Genomic DNA, 17,659 nt, shown 5'->3' with positions numbered 1-17,659 from the left:
TCCAAGCCTTGTGCATGTTGCTCTAAAAGAAAACACAAAACATTCATGATATTTTGACATCATACATTTACAGTGGAACTTTAAAATAAGTGTATACAAAGTGAATAGTAAAAGGCTATAAGCTATAGAACCATGTAATTCAAGGGCATTCTCTAGAAAGTGGTTTCTGGTAAAATTGAGAAACAGGCACAGATGTAAGAACAAATTATGATATCAAGTGGTCTACAAATAGAAAAATCTGTGGAAATTTATAATGAGAGTAATGATGAATGTACTCAGTGTTCTAGTTAGAGCCAAGTGGGCCATTTCACATAATGTTTTACAGTAAATATAACCAGGCTTTTATGCACTATTATTTTTATTCCCTGACATACAGGTGCCCCTCAGGAACTGAAGTCTAAAACACCCAGACTCTTGGCTTGGAAACAGCATACATTTTTTATTTGGTGCTAGTTAGAATCTGACCAGAATCACAAATTCCCAAAGACAAAATGGAAATAAGAAAAACAATATGGGAAAGGAAAAGGGAAAAACCAGTGAGAGACATTCAAAAGAAATATGGAAGCATCACAAAAAACTATGTAAAAGTCCAAATAAATTTCATTTGCTGTTTTACACTCCAGTTCTATAATTTATAAGAATCTTTGGCAACTCCTCATGTAGCATTTGTTTTTTCAACAGCTTGCATAACTATCTTCAACACTAACTAAATTCAGCCCCCTTTTACCCAGATCCTTTATGAATGTGCCAAACAGTTCAGACTTCAGAAGTCTCTGTGGGACCTCATTAAGCTGAAAAACTTTTGCAAGCAACAAGACAGTAACATCACTGCCATCAAGGCAAACGTCAGGCAGTCCTGCAAGTCACTAGGAGGAGCTACTCAGCCTCCTCACCTTGGTGCACTTGACTCATGCAACACCTGTGGCTACAGACAGGACACAGAAGGAGCCCACACCACGTGGATGTCTACAAGAAACCGTTCCCCCTTGCAGAGCGGCTCACTAACAGCAGCTCAGCATTGCTGTCCTCCTTTGCTACCTCTGCCTCACGCAGAGCTCAGAGGTGGGAGAGAAGCATCTCGTTAAAGAGATGATGGTGCTGCATCAGAAGCGTAAGATCAGTCTGAAGAAAGCAAGTCTCTGACTCAGAGCACAAAGCTCCGAATGTCTAGTCCTCTAAACACATCACTGATTCTGATCAGCAGGCTTTCTCAACACAGACAACGCATACTTACTCCATCCTATTCTGAGAAGTGGTCCGACACCTTTGAACACCTTTTCAAGAAAAAATTGATGCAGAGAATTGGCCCAAGCTTTTTTAACCTTGGTTTGCCAAAATCATTTGCAACCAATTCCATTCTGGTTAATAGAATCATAGAAGTTGGACATGTTATCTATGAGTCCCATGGATAAATGCGTACATAACAAAGGAAAGAAAGCAGGATCTAACAGCAACAGAGACATCTCAATGGCAGAAACAGCTCAGGAACAACACTTCAAAAGCAAGATGTGCACACAAAAAATATGTCATATAAGTTCACAGGGTAAGACATTTCAAGCAACTCCAGCTGAAAAAAAAAATATATATATATTCAGCAGACTAATATATCATATTAATTCTTGCACTTCATTCAATCTGTAAGAATAAAAAATTTCCTAAAAATTAAGTAAAGCATCTTTTAACAGTACAGGAGAAGAACAAAGGCAGTATGCAGAGATTGGCACCACGCACTTCACTGCCCCATCTCCTGTCTCTCGCCTGCCACATGATCCAGGGTGAGGGGGCACCACAGATGTGTGTGTGCCAAAATAATACAAAATAGTATAAGACAAAGTTATGAGAAAATCTTACCTGCAACATAGTCACCAAAGCCAATAGTAGTTAAAGTGATAACCACAAAGTAAATTGCATCTAGTGTGCTCCAGCCTTCTATGTGCTTGAATATAACTGCAGGAAGAGCAACAAACAGCACGCAGCCAAACAGTATGAATATTATTGTTGAAATTATGCGAATCTTTGTCTGACTCACATTCCATTTCTGCAAAGGGAAGGGGAAAGAGAGGGAAACCATCGTTAATAAAACTGCAGTACTGTACAGAAGCATCTATCATCCACAGTGAGCACTACGTTGCTCAAGAGGACAAACAGGAAAAAATCAAAGCAGGGTTTTATTTTGAAAGTGTTTTCAAGGCAAACATGACTATCCTAGGAAGCATTTGCCAGCAGGAAAAGCAGAACAGGGGCGAACTCTTCTTGTGGCCATATTTGTGATCTGGCTGAGTGGCATGTGTAGCATGATCAGCTATCAGCGAATGCTAGTTTTGAGTGGGGGCCAGCTATTTGAGTGAGCTTCAAGTAGTGTTTGCACCTGCAATGTGTGTACTTTTGTGCACCCACAAATGACTGAATAAAAATAAAAAAAGGTGAATTGTAACCATACAGTTCTCTCTACTCAAGTAACTGAACAGAACCACAAAAGACAGAGCTGGAAGGGATGTGAAGAGACCTTTTCCAAACCTGCCCCAAGACAAAAACAACCCCACCTAAGCCCCTGCAGACACATCACTGGCCAGGCCACGTGTGATCATGCTTAACTGTTCTTGTCAAAGTTTTCCTAATGCTTAATCTGTATCTCACCTCCTTCGGCTGAAGTCTACTATTTATGATCTTATCCAAGGCAAACAAAAAAACTGCTACTTTTCTTTTTCCAGCAGACTTTTACAGGTGTTTTCATTCAATCCTATGTTCTTTAGACCAAAATAAATTGATTTCTTTCAGTCTTTCTTCACCTGTCTATTCTTGTTACTATCCCTTGGCTCCAGCAAATTAATCCATATTTCATTAGGTGTTGTACTCAAAGCTAGATATAAAAGAATACCACAAAATAGAATGGAAGGATCCTTTGCCTATTTACACGCCTATTTATACTTCCCACTATGAAGTATGCTTTTTCACAGCACTATGACATTAACTCATGTTAGCATATGAGCCCCTAGAGTAACTCAGAACATTTCTACAAAATTGCACCCAGACAGCTGTTTCCCGATATGTAATTGTGTATTTTATTATTGCTTCATATAGTACTTGGAATTTGTCCTTCTTGAATTGAATCCTCTATATTCAGACTGTTCCTCAAAATTTTGCAAGATCATTTTGAATTGTAATTCTGTCCTCCAGCTTTCAGACCTCTCCCCAGCTTGAGATACCCTGTAGATTTAATGAACCAAGTCCTTTATCTGTTGCGTAAGCCATCAATGCTATCTTTTAAACTGTACCAAAGCTAGAACCACACCACTTCAAAGTCCTATTTGACATGCCCTGACAATCTGACATTTTTCCAAAGAGTTTTCCATCCACCAAAAGCATGTTGGTTCAGCTTAACAAGGGAATGCACAAAACTGGAAACTTTCACAAAAGGAGATGAAAAATTAAATGAGACTGTTCACAAGACGTGTTTTCTTGTATTTTAAGTTTGGTGCCTATGGAAATAGTGTTTTACAGTCAGCACGACCAAGGTCCAGCTTTTGTAACTCAAATCACAGTAGTAATTTGGGTTATGGCAACATGAAATTCCCTGCTCTGACCCATCAATGTCTCCCAGTTCTTCTTTTGGAAAACCAGTAAACAGAACAAGGGGGTGTTCCAACTGCCACATATAGATCAGTCTTTTCATTCAGATATTGGCAAAAAGGGGCAAGATGCTGCTTTTTATGTTGGGATATTCTTGGTGTAGGGGTACATCAATTACAAAAAAAAAAAAAAAAAAAAAAAACCAAACACAAACAAAAAGGAAACCATTACTCCTAAGAGCAACAGGCCGAGAGACACACAGATTGGTCTCAAAACTTCTGTACTTTCAAGCAAAAAAAAAAATTCAGTTATAAAAACCAGAAAGGATAAAAATAAAATGTTCTTATGGAATGTTCTTGCCTTTTTTTTTAGGCAAATCTCAATGGAAATGGATGTTATTCACCAGTACCTTGTCTGAACTTGAACTGATGTTTCAGAGTCAAAAATATCTGCCTTTTCTTAAAAAGCTTTCAAGCTTGTATTTACCTATTGCACAAGGCTACTCAGCACAGCCCCAGTTTACTTTGCTTCAGAAATAAAGCCATGGCAGACCCCTTCTATATGGAAAAGGTGTCCTGCTTGCAAGATTAGGGCTTGCTGCAGAAAAATAATTCTTTTAACGTTTGCAAACAGCTACAAAGTCAGGCTGCTTACTAAGTATTCACTGGATATGACACATTCTACATATCAAAAAGACAAATGGTATTTCACCCATGTTTCAACATTTTGTAATAGTTAAACCTATAACATTTTAATAAAAGGTTAATAAACCACCTAAATAATTAATTTTATTAAGTTTCATTATGCCATTTATTCCATGCTTCAAAAATCTCAGTAAATATATTTTTAATAACTGCATAGGTAAAATAAAACCTTAATAGTCGTTTCTGTGTATGAAACGGTTATTTTTATATTATATAATTATAAATTAAGTTCCTCTGCCAGAATTCAAGGCATCTGGTTGTTCAGAACGACTGGCTATGGCTGAATTTTATCAGTATGTGCACAAGCTTCTAGCCCATATGACAGGTGAAGCCGTGTCACTTTGCATGAATAATTAAAGATTGGTAGCTAAAAAAATGAACAGCACAGACCTGAAGGCTGTGCTAAGCAGTTTAGCAGAAAAGGCTGGAAATACCTTAAACCATAGAACATCCTACAGCCTAGTGAGACCACAAAGAGGAGTCCAATGTCAGAGCAGCACCAACAGGCTCTGGACTGTTTAGGCTGTCCTGCTCCTGTGAATACCCAAAGCTTTAGTCACCTACAGACCCGTAAATCTGGAAATGTAGGTGTGTACAGACTGTAAATATTTCCTCAGGTATGATGTCACCTGAGTAGAGATTTTAAGAACTGTGATTTTAGACTCTAACACCAAATATCTTCTGTGAATCAGCTCAAAGTAGCAGCAGTAACTTCACACGTTACCCCCCACAGCTCCCCTCTTCCATCTCTCCAAGTCACTGATTTCCTATCACAATCTATATGAAAACCTTTAAAGGTAAACATCACAGCAAACTTAACAGTATTGTAAGGGCAAAGCAAAAAAAGTATTTTGGATCTTGTTCATCTTCCTAACCATAAATACTGTAAAAAATGTTGGGCTTCATCCAGTTCTCAATTAGAGCTGTTCAATAACATGTCTAGACTTCAAAGTTTTTCCTTCCTTTTGCTATACATGGTTACAATGATAAGCTATATCCTGGGTTTTTATAGACTTTTCATTTCACTTGTTAACTTCAAAGCAACAAGCAGCAAGAATAACAGATGAGGCAGTCAGTATACTCACAACAAAGGTATCTTCTACTTTGGCAATTCCTTTTCCAAAGATTGTCCCTAGTTGATCTCCAACACCAGCCAACAGAAAACCAAACAGAGGAATTCCCAATAAGGCATAGATGATACAGAATATCTTTCCACCTTGTGTGCGTGGGGAGATGTTTCCAAAGCCTAAATTAACAAACTTGAGATGTTCAAGAAGTTACATAGATGTTACCTTACACATTTTAAAAGGACAGCAGGGACAGAACAGTTAAACACAGGTCCTTACTAGGTTAACCATATGACACAGCAAACATTGTGGAAAATCAAAGTGTAGGTCATACAGTCCTCTCTGAGCTAAAATTAAACTGCTGCACAATTCACCCACTTATTTTATATTGTATGTATACCTGGAGAATAAAAACTTTCCCAGAGATTTTTTTTATTGTTGTTTTGTTGTTTGGTTTTGGGGTTTTTTGGTGGTTTGTTGTTTGTTTTTTTTTTAATAAGCGACAGCTTTTCTTATCTATTACATGTAGTTAGTACCAATTGGTTAAGCTATGCGTTAGCCTCTGCTACCTGGAAATGTCCATTACTGGCCTCGTAATCAGCAGGCTGCAGTACCTGTCAGCAAGACACAATTATCTTTCAGATGTGCTGTGTTTCAAAGTGAAGCAGCCTGAAAAAAAACACCTTGGATAAGCAAAACAGGGATTTCTAGCATAAATGGGACTGCTTAGATAGAGTCTTCGTTATTAAAGGCTTCGGTTCTTTCAGTCTTGCAAACAAAGCTTAGAGAGACAGTTTACAGCTCACAGCTCTGTCCATTTGAAAGTGACAATCATTTTGTCTTCACTGGCTCGTGTAAAAGAGCACCTTGACGTGCCTGTGACATCTCAATTGCTGCTGGTGCACTTAGACCGGAGAAACCAAAATACAAAGTGCACCGGCCCCGACACCTGTGAAACCCCCTCCAATGCATCTCCCAGGAGTCGTATTTTAAGGAAATGGCAAGGTCCCCAAGGCAGAACCCTACAGACAAGTTTCATGAGCATCAGTCCTAATTCAAAAGCTTTTCCCCTCCAAAAGATCACTGATGTTTTGGGGGAGCAGCAGCAGTAACACCACAACATTTCTTACATTGTTTCACTTTTCAGCACAACAATATGCACTTCAAAGGAGGCCAGAGGAAGAACTTGTCAGAAAAACGTTTATTTTCCACAGAGAGAATAAACAAAATCATTTTGTTTGTTTTTGATTACATTTTGCTGGGAAAAATATCTTCCATAAATAAGAAGCAAGATATTTTAGCAAGTAATTGAGAAATTTGTTTCTTAGTGTCTTAAACTTTGCGTGAGATATGTTCCATATACACAAAAAACATTCAACGAAAATCCACTTTTCCTCTGAAAAAGCTGATAGACAAATATTATCAGCTCTATTGAGAGCTTGCAAAGTAGTTTTCTTTTTTAGAGCTCAGTATTTTTGCACAATGTGTCTGTAAGCTTCTACGATTTAATGAATAGCTTAACTATTTACCAGAGTTCGTATTTAACCATTTTGAGCATGTTGATTTAACATAATTTTTCTTTATGAAACCTATTATCTTAATTTTTGGTTCTGCTCTCATGTAGGTAAGCTATAACAAAGCTCTGTTGTCAAAACAGCTTCTTCCTTCCAGTACACAGGAGACAAAGCTGTCCCTCACTCAATTTCATTAATATAAAAATAGACACAATTAAGAATATATTTTATCCCTAGATACTTTGCCCCAGTATCAGCTTCCAGATAGTAATTGTGTAAATAATTAAAGTTGATAGAGTTCAGTTAGAATAAAAAAAAAGTTGATACTGAAATTTTCCCCAAATCATGACTAATAAAGCCTGTCAAACTAAAAAAAAAAATAAATAAAAAAAGTTACAGGAAATATCATCAATTACCAGTTCTGGAATCCTCCAGCTTTGTAAGTTTTCCCTCTACTAATATAAATGAAAAAAAGTCTGACTCTGGTAAGTGGAAAAAAGTGACAGCACTTTTAGACCAACCTAGCATCCTTCCCTAACCCAGAGCAAAGGCTAAAATTACTGATTGTTATAATTCAGGAAATTTCAACTCCACCGAGTTCTCTCTCTCCCTTCATGCATCAAGCAGAAGAGACCCTTGAGTTTTAAAATAAAATTAGCTCATCACCAACCAAAAAGGGACAAGCAGTCCCGAGCTACCCTGTTTTTATAAACATGCCTGTTTGTGCATCAACAGGAGCTTGAATAGTTCCAGGGTATAATTCCTGAGGGGTCTTAATGCAATTCAGAATCAGGGGTCTGGATAGACCAGAATTATAGAGCTTGTACTAGGGCATTTGGAAATAGCTTTTTTTTTGTTGTTTTTGGTTTAAGAACTGTATTTGCTTGCTTTACAAAAGCAGTGTCTTGAAATGGTGACAAAATACCAGCCCAGTGAAGCACACACCAAGCAGGCAGTTTGCTCTTGGCTTCATAAAGCAAACTGGCATTCTCTGTGCATCCCACAGCTATTACAGAGACAATTGCTGCTGCAGCACACTTCTCATCTGCTGCTAATTGGTATCAGGACACAAAGTTCATGTTCAGCTCCGTGTATCCTCCTCCCTAAATCAGAGTCATGTCTTGCTCAAGAAAAGGATGTTATCTCCCTTCTACACTCGCAAATTCTTGCTTTTCATCCTGAAAAGTGACAAACGCTTTCTTCCATAAACAAGAAAGATCTTGTATTATTAACTATACTTTTTAAAAAATCTCACACGTTACTGGATAAAATAATACTCCCAACAGGTAGTAGTTTATCTCTGTCCAGACGCTCACTGCACATAATACAAACCATGGAGCTCTCATGATAGGACATGTAATTTAGTGAACTGATCTGCCAAGGGGTTTCCATCATACATAAATCATATTTCCTACAGTGTCATGTTTTGTAAGTCTGCTGCTGTACACCACAGCCTACTCTGGGTTACACAAGTTGTCCTTACATCCTACTCTCTCTGTTTCTCCGGTGAAAAGCTAATCCATCATTTATGCAATGGGAGAGGAAATGTATTTATATTTCATATGGTTGATGTAATTCCTGAGGGTTTTGTCTCAGAAAAGTATTATTGCTTGCTTTAAAAGAAAAAAAAAAAAAAATAAAGAGGAAGAATTGTGCTGCTAGGTAAAACCCAAGGAAAACTTCATTTCGGGCACTGTGCTTGGAGAGGAGCACATGGCCACAGGAATGCCAGCCACCATGTATCCCTGTGCACCATGCAGCTCTTCTCCACATGCAGGGTAGGAACACCTGGTACTGCTGCAGCATCCCCTGGCACGGTGTTGTCACTTCAGAGTTCCCACTCCTGCTCCAGGGGCCAGCACGAAGTCTGCCTAGGACTGACTGAGAAACCTCAGGGAATCAGGTTCTGCCACCTCTTCCCCTCCGCAAACTGCTCGCCTCGAAGGGACGGTGCACACTGCAGTCCTACAGGCTGCCCCGGCGCCTCGGTTACTCTTCTCACCTTCAGCAGTCCTGTGCAGCTTTTCTATTCCTCTGTTTCTACTAAGCTAACTGATTGTAGTTCCTACAAACAGTTGGTTCCCCATTACAACCAATACACTTATTTTTGAACATGGAAATGAACAAAGCACTTGATTTAAATTTGCTAAATTTATCAGAAAGTTTCCGTCAAAGAGCTTTTAACCAACGCTATCTGCGATGAACAGCACAAAATTTAACTCACAGCACAGGACCAGTTTCACTCAAGATAATGCCAGTACTGGTTTCAGACTGTCCTTCCCCAGTACACCCTCCCCATCTCGCTTCCTAGTTTCGCCAAAGCACGGTTCGCTTCCTAGTTTCACCAAATCCCTTTCATGTCCTGCTAGCTGCTTAGCATGCCTTTAATGCCCAAAGGACTTTGTGCATTTAGAATACGTTGTCTCTGACAAGCAGCTGTGGACACGAAATGCATTTTAGAAGGAGCTTCCAGTAACCCCTTTGTGAATTAAGAATAAAAGGCCTTTGTAAGTAGATTGTAACTAATTGCTCCATTCAACAAAATAACATATTCCATGGTTTCAGCTCAAAAACACTTAGAGCCTCCAAGTTTCAAACCAGATTCAAAGGGAAACCTAGTCCCTTTGGTCAGCAGCAGAGATGGAAACAAGGGTATGCTAAGTGAAAGGAAAAAAAAACCGAAAACCAAACAAACAACTCAAAATGAGATGCTATAGGAACCATTTTTTTTCATGTTCCCTTCTTAAATGTATTAATGTATTTCTTTGAGGATGAAAGCGTCTGTAATACACTTTCTCACCTGAAATAGAATTGCTATTAAGCAGAAATTAGTAACTATGATAACTGCAAATACATTACTGGTTTTTAGCAAAACAATGTTTGAAGTTTGAATTCCCAGTTGAGCTCCCCCTCCCTGCTCCAACCCCATCATGACAAGCAATAGGTTGTATTGCAAATATGGAAAAGTTTGAAAAGCTAGAAATTCTCACACAATTGACAAGACACTTTTGTTCAGATAAGACTGTCTTTGTATTCGAACCTTCCTAAAAAGGAATACTGGCAATTAATTAAAAATAAAAATCTTATTTCTGTTTTAAGAAGATAAAAAGACCCCTTTGCTTTCTAGTTAACTGGTATCTCAGTCTTTCAGAAAGCTCTTTCAAATCCACGTTTTCAAAGTGGAGTTAGAAGAAGAGAGACTCCAAATTATTATATTTTCACAGAAAATTCCTAGACAACACAGAGCATCTACTGAAACTAGCTGGCTGCAACTAAGTATTTCTCATGTGAGAGATTATAGGTGCTTTAAGGAGCTCTAGGACTAGATTTTACTTGCAAAATTGATGGAAAAGTGTGTCACCACTTATGATTCATTTCTATCAAATAGCTCAAGTGGGATTAAAAGGTCTGCAGAAGGTTTGAAACATTTTCTTCCCAAACAAGAAAATGTAAATTCAAATACCAGTAGCTATTTTCTCACTGGTTTTGACATACCTCAGATTACAGAAAACATCATTCATCAGGTAGCAAACAAAGGCAAAATTATACCAAAATAGTGTCCTACTTTGAGATATGAGAAACTACTTTCAGCTGTTAAGCTTGGGTATGTGGTCAATGAAACAGTTAAATACTGAAAGACAATTTGGTGAACATGCACACCCTTAATTACATGAAAATGGATAACAGAAACTTGACACTGAGAAGATTGCATAGACTTAAGAGGAAAAGCTGAGCTCCTGGCTGCTGAATCCCACGAGGCTGGAGCCAAGTAACGTGGCTGCCATGCCCTCAGCTTCAGCCACCAGACACAGTGTGGGACTGGCAGCTGTTTTGCTGTAGGTTAGCATCCACACTGACTATGCAGCTCAATTACAGTGATTACCCTCTTCAAAGGGCATACACACGTCTTGATACTGAATGCAAAATTGATTTTAAGACATCAAAGGATGCTTTTCCCAACCCCCAAGGAACCATCTGATGAAATCTTTATAAAAGGTACCTTGCTGAATTTCTAGTAGCTAAGATGCTTTTCCCTTTTGGATCACCACTTGGGCTCAGGGGATTACCCTTTAAATGCATGCCCGCCCACTAGTGCCAAGGCAAAGATATACACTAACTCACAGATAAATAAGATATCCCTTTTAGCTAAAATAATGGGCTGGACATCATCATTAAACAAAAAAGCAGTATATGTAACCATAATGGCTACATGGAAATCTCTGCATGCACTGAAGAAATACTAAAACTTGCCTGTGTTTTTACACTGATCCCTTTTCCTTTCCTCCTCTTCACTCCATCCTACACTGAAGTTTGACATGCTTCTGTATGCTTATGTCATGTACTTAAATATTTATTTTTACTTAAATATTCCTGAACACAGTGCAAGAGAATTTGAAGGCTGAATAAGGACAAAGCCTTTCAGATTTCAAGTTTTTTTGCAAGATTATTCAAGATTCTGCAAATCTGAATACTTGGATGAATAGAATATGAATACCCTTGCAGTGAAAGCACAATATTTCTGTGTTACATATATACATTAATTCTTTCACACATGCACATACTACAGGTATACCTTACAGCCATCGCTCACAAGCCTGTGGATCTCATTATGAGTATGCAGCCAGTGCTCCTCCTGCAGTTCTTCAATTTAAAGGTTAAATACTTTTATATACATGCAAGTGATGAAATTGCTGCATTAATCTTGCCGAAGGGCTGTGTGCAGTAACACAGAGGTGAAGGTACCTCTGTTTTAAACTGTGGTCTGCTATCAAACTGAAAATCTCTGCTTTACTAGTCAGGCGTAATTTCTTTATCACTTACTATAGCTCCTAGAAGCCAATTGTTTTTAATAGTTTTACCCAGTCATTTGGGAACCATACTGTCACAAAGTACTGCCATCTACTTAGTATCATTGCTCAGCACAGCACTCCCTTTGGTATTATCTGAATTCTAACCTACAAAATTCTGTTTCTTAGCACTAGTCCATAATTCAGTGTCACAGAAATGTCAGTATATTATTTTGAGATTGTAATGTTCTGGCTCAAGCCTGAAGAGAGACGTTTTATTAAAAAAACTCTCAATTACCAATACCTCTTTTTCAACTATGAATAAGAACAGGAAAACCTAGACTGGCATTAATAAAATGTGTAATAATCAAGAAACAACAAGGCAAAGACTGATCTCCTTTCGGTGGTTTCTTTTCATCTGTGTTCTGTGGGAACAGTAATCAAATCAATAAAACTTCTTTTAAAAGAACAGGCTATAAATATTCATAGAAAATAAGTTTTCTTCAAGTCAAAGGGCTGTGCTGGAGAGGTGAAGGAGCACTGTAAGGAAAGTCTCTGTACAGCTACAGAAGCTGTTGCAGTATTCAATAACTCACATTCAGTTGCTAAGGCAATATCTCCAGGAACTGGGTAATAATTGTTAAAAAGACTTAAAAACTTAAACATCAATTCAGATAGCACTGCTGCCAAGAACAGGTTCTTCATCTCATTCAGCTGTCACTTTGCCCACCGATGAGTAGCTACTTCTCATCAGTAGTAGGACTTCTGTCCCTTTTTCGGATATTTCACTGTTTTCTTGTTATGGCTTGCATTCATGTTCCTTCTAATTCTTATTCTAGCAAAACTGAATCAGCTCCAAAACCCAAAAAACTCCCACTTGCTTTTTTCCCTTGAAGTGAGATTGCTCCATGGGAGCAAGATGCCTGGCTAACACAGCTAGCAAAAACAGAGTGTACTTTAAAGAAAAAAAGTTAATAGCTCACAGTATCATGAAACTTTTACTACCCACATATTCTTATCAAGTGTAAACATGTATCAAATGTGACAAAGTGACATTCATCCTGCACCAAGTCATGAACAATATCAACATGCAGATAAAATACATTGATCCAGGTGATCCGCAGAAAAACAAGAATTGTTAATTTTAGACATACTGCCAAAAACAACCTATGACCAGTTTTTCTGACACTGCAACTATGATGGAGATCTCAAGTAACTGTTTTCTAAAGTTTTGTGGCTTTCTTAATAGCTTTCCTTTTTGTTCCCTCTGAGAAACTGAAGGAACAGGTTTGGGTTTTTGTTTACAAATAAAGCAATCCTTGGTGCTTGGTAAAGCAAGCTCTTGCTGGCCTCTCCATCCCAAATACAAAGCAATCCACATGCTTTTCATTAGAGTTTAAAACTGCCCCACCTGTAAATGTTTCTGTCATCCCTACAAATAATAAAAGATAGCAAAAGCATTAGCAAATTAGAACTATGGCAGACTTACAGCAACAAATGAGACATGAACAGTTAGAATACGTCAAGTCTCCAGCACTTGCCCTTTCTCTCTAGCAGCGCTGCTATTCCCAGAGGCGAGGGCATCCAGTTTCTCTCGTGAAACACATTATGTGACGAGACAGGTATTCTTAAACACACCCTGGCTTCAGTGAACTCGACAGATTTAAAACAAGAACTAAAAATCCCATAACACTACAATCGGCAAACTCAGACCTCAGGTCCTGTTAAGCAGATACAACTGGCCAAAATGAATGCAGGTACCTTGATCTGTTAGGTAGGCCACAACTTTGTGGCTTTAAATTATTCTTCATGCATCCCAACTTCATTTAAAAGACCTTTCGCCAGGTCAGTATTCAAAAATACAAAAATTTTGCCTCATCAGTTTTCTTTCTGTACGTTCTGTATCTGTTAAGCTACATGTACATAGACCATATATCCAGATCATTTATCCTGACTGGCAGAGAAATTCTGGGGCAGAGCACGCAGTCCAGGGGAGATGGGAGGCAAGGAGACTGCCAGGAAAGAGAACCTCCTCCTTTGCACCTATTTTAAGTACACAATTGCTTAATCTTAGTAAGACAGGTAGGAAGGAGGGCTCTTCAGGAGGAAATACATACCTGAACACTCACACACGTTATTCTGCACATAATGTCGAATAGCTGAGTATTGTATTACTAATAAAAACGCCTCGTGGTGTAGTTAGTCCTAACAGATGCCAGCATTTTAAGAAACACAATTTCTTCAAAAGAGTTACGGTTACAAAAAAGAACACTACCAAGTTTCTAAAAAAAAAAAAAAAATCTCTGAAGATTTTTAGTCATAATATTATTTTCTCTAAAAAGAAAATTAGGGTTTTTGTCAGTGAGGCTCACCATCAAGTATCTGAAAGTGTGAGGTCATTCTTCTATTTCTCATTTTCCTTTTTTTTTTTTTTCCTGAAGCAATCTTTACAATTAGGACTAACACAGAATCTTAAAAACAGAAAAAATGAACCACTATGCATAAATAATTTTTACTAACTTCACATTTTGGCTTCTAGCTACTTATGTGTAATAGCCCTGATTCAGCAGAGCAAGTAACGCGCTTAACTTTAAAAATGCTCAAATTAATCTCTATTCAGGTAACATTTAAATACCTGAAAGCAGACTCATTCTGTCAGCATATGCACCTGCAAAGATGAACATACATATATACTTTGTCAAATGAAATTCTTAACAAATTTTCAATTGATTTTCAGCACTGTCATGATGTGGCAGAAATCAATCCTGGAAATCACACTGTCACCAGCTCTTTAATTTCCCCGAATTTCACACTATATATGAAAACTCTTTTGTTATAATGTCATTATCCAAGCAATTGAAGAAAGTGCAATTACAAGAATGCAAAAATACTTAAAATCCTCCAAAGGAGCAAGAATTAATTTCTGCTTCCACAGTTTTCAGAGACTTAAAACTGTGCAGGTGTGTGGGTTTTTCCTCTGCAGTGAGTGCTTCAGCAGAAGGCAGTGGCGGACGAGCATTCTGTGGCTCACCAGCATCCTACCAACCCTCAGTACAACCCATGTCTTCACCCCAGCCACTTGGTGAACTATTACTATGGACATGGTCACTCGATTCTTTGGCAGACAGCAGTCTAAATATGGGGCTTTATAGAAAAGAATAAAGATAAAATTCTCATTGAAGTATGCAATTGTAGCCAAAAGTCCCTAACAGAGCAGTAATTGAATATAAAATTGCCTCTGTGCATGCTGTAAAGCTATTAAAGATTACTGTCAAGCAGTGCAAAATAAATACCAAAGTTTGTACTTTTATTACACTAAGATATTTTGGTTTTACATCCCCAGATTGCTTTCAAAAGAAGTTGGTGTGGTTTACTGTGGACAGGAATTTCAGTAAGTAGCAAAATCATGAGCAATCATTTCCTCCACAACTTTCTTTGAATACACAGGCTACAATTTTACTTGTATCTCAAATTACCTCACCTACACACAGGGAAATAATTCAAAATGGAACAGAATCCTTCACGAGACAGAATAAGGCTTTCAGCTAAAGGTCTTAAATTTCCATAACCTTGCATTTCAGTTCACGAGTGGAAAAGAAACACTAAAATAAATATATATGAATTCACCATGTGTAAAGATACTTCACAAACATTATTTCACTACTGTGCCTACCCTCCAAAGGCCTGAGTTGGAACACAAATAGCTAAGCTAGACTAAGCCATCTGACTCAACAAACTCAGCTTTGAGTCTTGCTTAGACTATGGGATATGTATAGTCTCCTATTAGCAGGTGTAAAATACAGTCTCAGTTAGACCAAGCACACCAACCAAGAGCTAAAAAAAAAAAAAAATAATCATTTGTTTATAAGCACAGGGAAAATCAGAAGGAAAATAGCTTGAGAATCTGAAATCTAAAAAGCTCAGATTATCAGCTCAAACTTTTAATGCTCCTCTCTCTCATGGCTGTGAGGCACAAAGCACAATGCATCTCTTCCTTGGTCTTCCCAGAAGGCTTCTAGGTACTCCCCAACCTTAGATCCTTGTGGAGACTATCAACCTACTGTCCTATTTAAATATGAGCTACCTGAGGGTATTTCGTGCCCTGCAGGGTCGAGCCCTTCGGTTTCTCCATCCTTTGGTGTTTGACAGTAAACAATGATTCAGGGAAGATGCCAGAAGCAAACCAAGCCCTGGGCTGCCTTACGCTGCCGCATGGTACAGTGGAATTGGAAAAGCAAAGAGCATCAGCTCTGGGGAGTGCATGCTGCTGTCTTTCAATTTAGAAGTTTTAGGTTTAATGCACGCAGGTTTGATCTAGTTCCTACTTTGAACATCTTCACCCATATGCCACTTTTAAAACACAGAAGCATCAATTTACTTTTTCCTTTGTCTCTCCTTAAGTGTCAGTACGTCTTGTAAAAGCAACAGCTCCCTTTTCATCAAAAGCACAATATCTCTTTGAACTGAGAGACAAGGAAAACCATCCCCTGAATAAAATAATATTGTTTCTCTTCCCCTAAAATATGAATAGAGATACAGACAGCACAGCAGTTATGCAAGCTAAGGACTGTAGATCTTAATGACTCTTAAATAGGACTATTCCTATGAGCAGAGGACAGTTACATTAATTAAAGTGTACCCCATGCCCTTATTCCACCTTAAAAATTAAAAGAAGATGGAGGTAAGGAGAGTAACATTCTTAATAGCATTTCAGCAGATAGAAAAATTAATATCAATATTGTTATTATAGTATTCTAAAACACATTGCAGAAAAGAATGTTTTAACTAACCTCACTAAAGGTCACTACTGCTCCATTACTATCAGAAATAAACAAATAGTAGCTCAGACTTATCCATAGTTATAGGGAAAGATTCAGTGTTTCAGCTCCTATGAATTCCGTATTTCTTTCTCTATACAGGATTTTTTCCTGAAACATAGCGTAGGGAATTTTAAATTCCATGCATATTTTCTATTTCAAACTTGAGTGACTTCCAAGAAAGAAACCTGTACTCATTTTCTTTAAACGTATTTTGCCCTTTCGCACAGAAAATTTGCCAGAAAACATTTAAAAGTTTTTTTACAAATATTCTGCATCAGTGTTCATAAACTGACTTCGAAGATCTGAACCAGTGTTAAGTTTAAGCATGTTTTTATTCCTTTGGGCTTTTAAGACACTCATGACATTTACATATATAGTAAATATTTGTGTGACCAAAAGCTAAGTTGTCATTTGTAAGCATTTCCGTTCCGAACAGGTATTTGTCCTTATTTCACATGCCGTCCTGACAGGATAACATGAAAACCTACCCCATCCAAAGGTTTCTATTTTTATTTAGGAATACATGATCCTGAAAAATCACACCAACCTGAACAAGACTGTCCATACTGAATGGTTTATAAGCAGCCAAATGCTGCAAATTACTTTCTTCAAATTTTTTGGCAAACAACTAATTTTGCAGAAGCCTGCATAATCACAGGGAAAACAAACCAAAGAAAGATACATACATATACACTTTCCCCAATCCATATGATTTTCTTTACATTCAGCTTAAACAAGGAAATTAGAGTAGCTAGCTTGTGTTCAAATACATGAACAAAATCGCCTCCTATTTCATTTATATGGAATTACCACAGAAAGATTACTAGTCAAAATATTTTGTAACTCCAGCTGCTTTTGCTTACAGGATCTCATTTTCCTCAAGTAAACAGAATGGAACCTAACTGGGATGATAACTGGAAAAACAAGGAATTTTTTAAAAAAATCCCACTCAAAGCCTAACTGCATTTGTTTAAACTACAACTGTCTGATTCTACCGGACAATATTCATGACAGCACCATAATACTCTGGTTATAACAATTAATTTTACAGCAAGTAATTAAGCTATCAGAAACTGAAGCCTAATGATTTTTAGCTTGCTTTTAACCAGGACTTCTTTTCCGGGACCAGAAATATTTGTAAGAGCAATCTGTGTCAGTTTGGTATCTCACAGCTTCATCTGTCAACACAAAAATGGG

At 37.8% G+C, this 17,659-nt stretch overlaps 1 protein-coding gene across 2 annotated transcripts in view; it reads right to left on the bottom strand.

The window, feature by feature from the left end:
• The window catches only part of KCNK2 (potassium two pore domain channel subfamily K member 2), a 104,303-nt gene that overhangs the window by 23,451 nt on the left and 63,193 nt on the right, over positions 1-17,659 (bottom strand). For both annotated transcript variants that reach the window (XM_027809228.2, XM_027809229.2), the window contains exons 4-5: positions 5,360-5,520; positions 1,852-2,038 (exon numbers count right to left, since the gene is read on the bottom strand). In XM_027809228.2, coding sequence (XP_027665029.1) covers positions 1,852-2,038; positions 5,360-5,520 — 348 coding nt within the window. The remainder of the gene's footprint in view (positions 1-1,851; positions 2,039-5,359; positions 5,521-17,659) is intronic.

Source organism: Falco cherrug, chromosome 13, assembly GCF_023634085.1.
Source record: "Falco cherrug isolate bFalChe1 chromosome 13, bFalChe1.pri, whole genome shotgun sequence".
Lineage (NCBI taxonomy): Eukaryota > Metazoa > Chordata > Aves > Falconiformes > Falconidae > Falco > Falco cherrug.
This window is presented reverse-complemented; position numbering and strand designations above follow the sequence as displayed.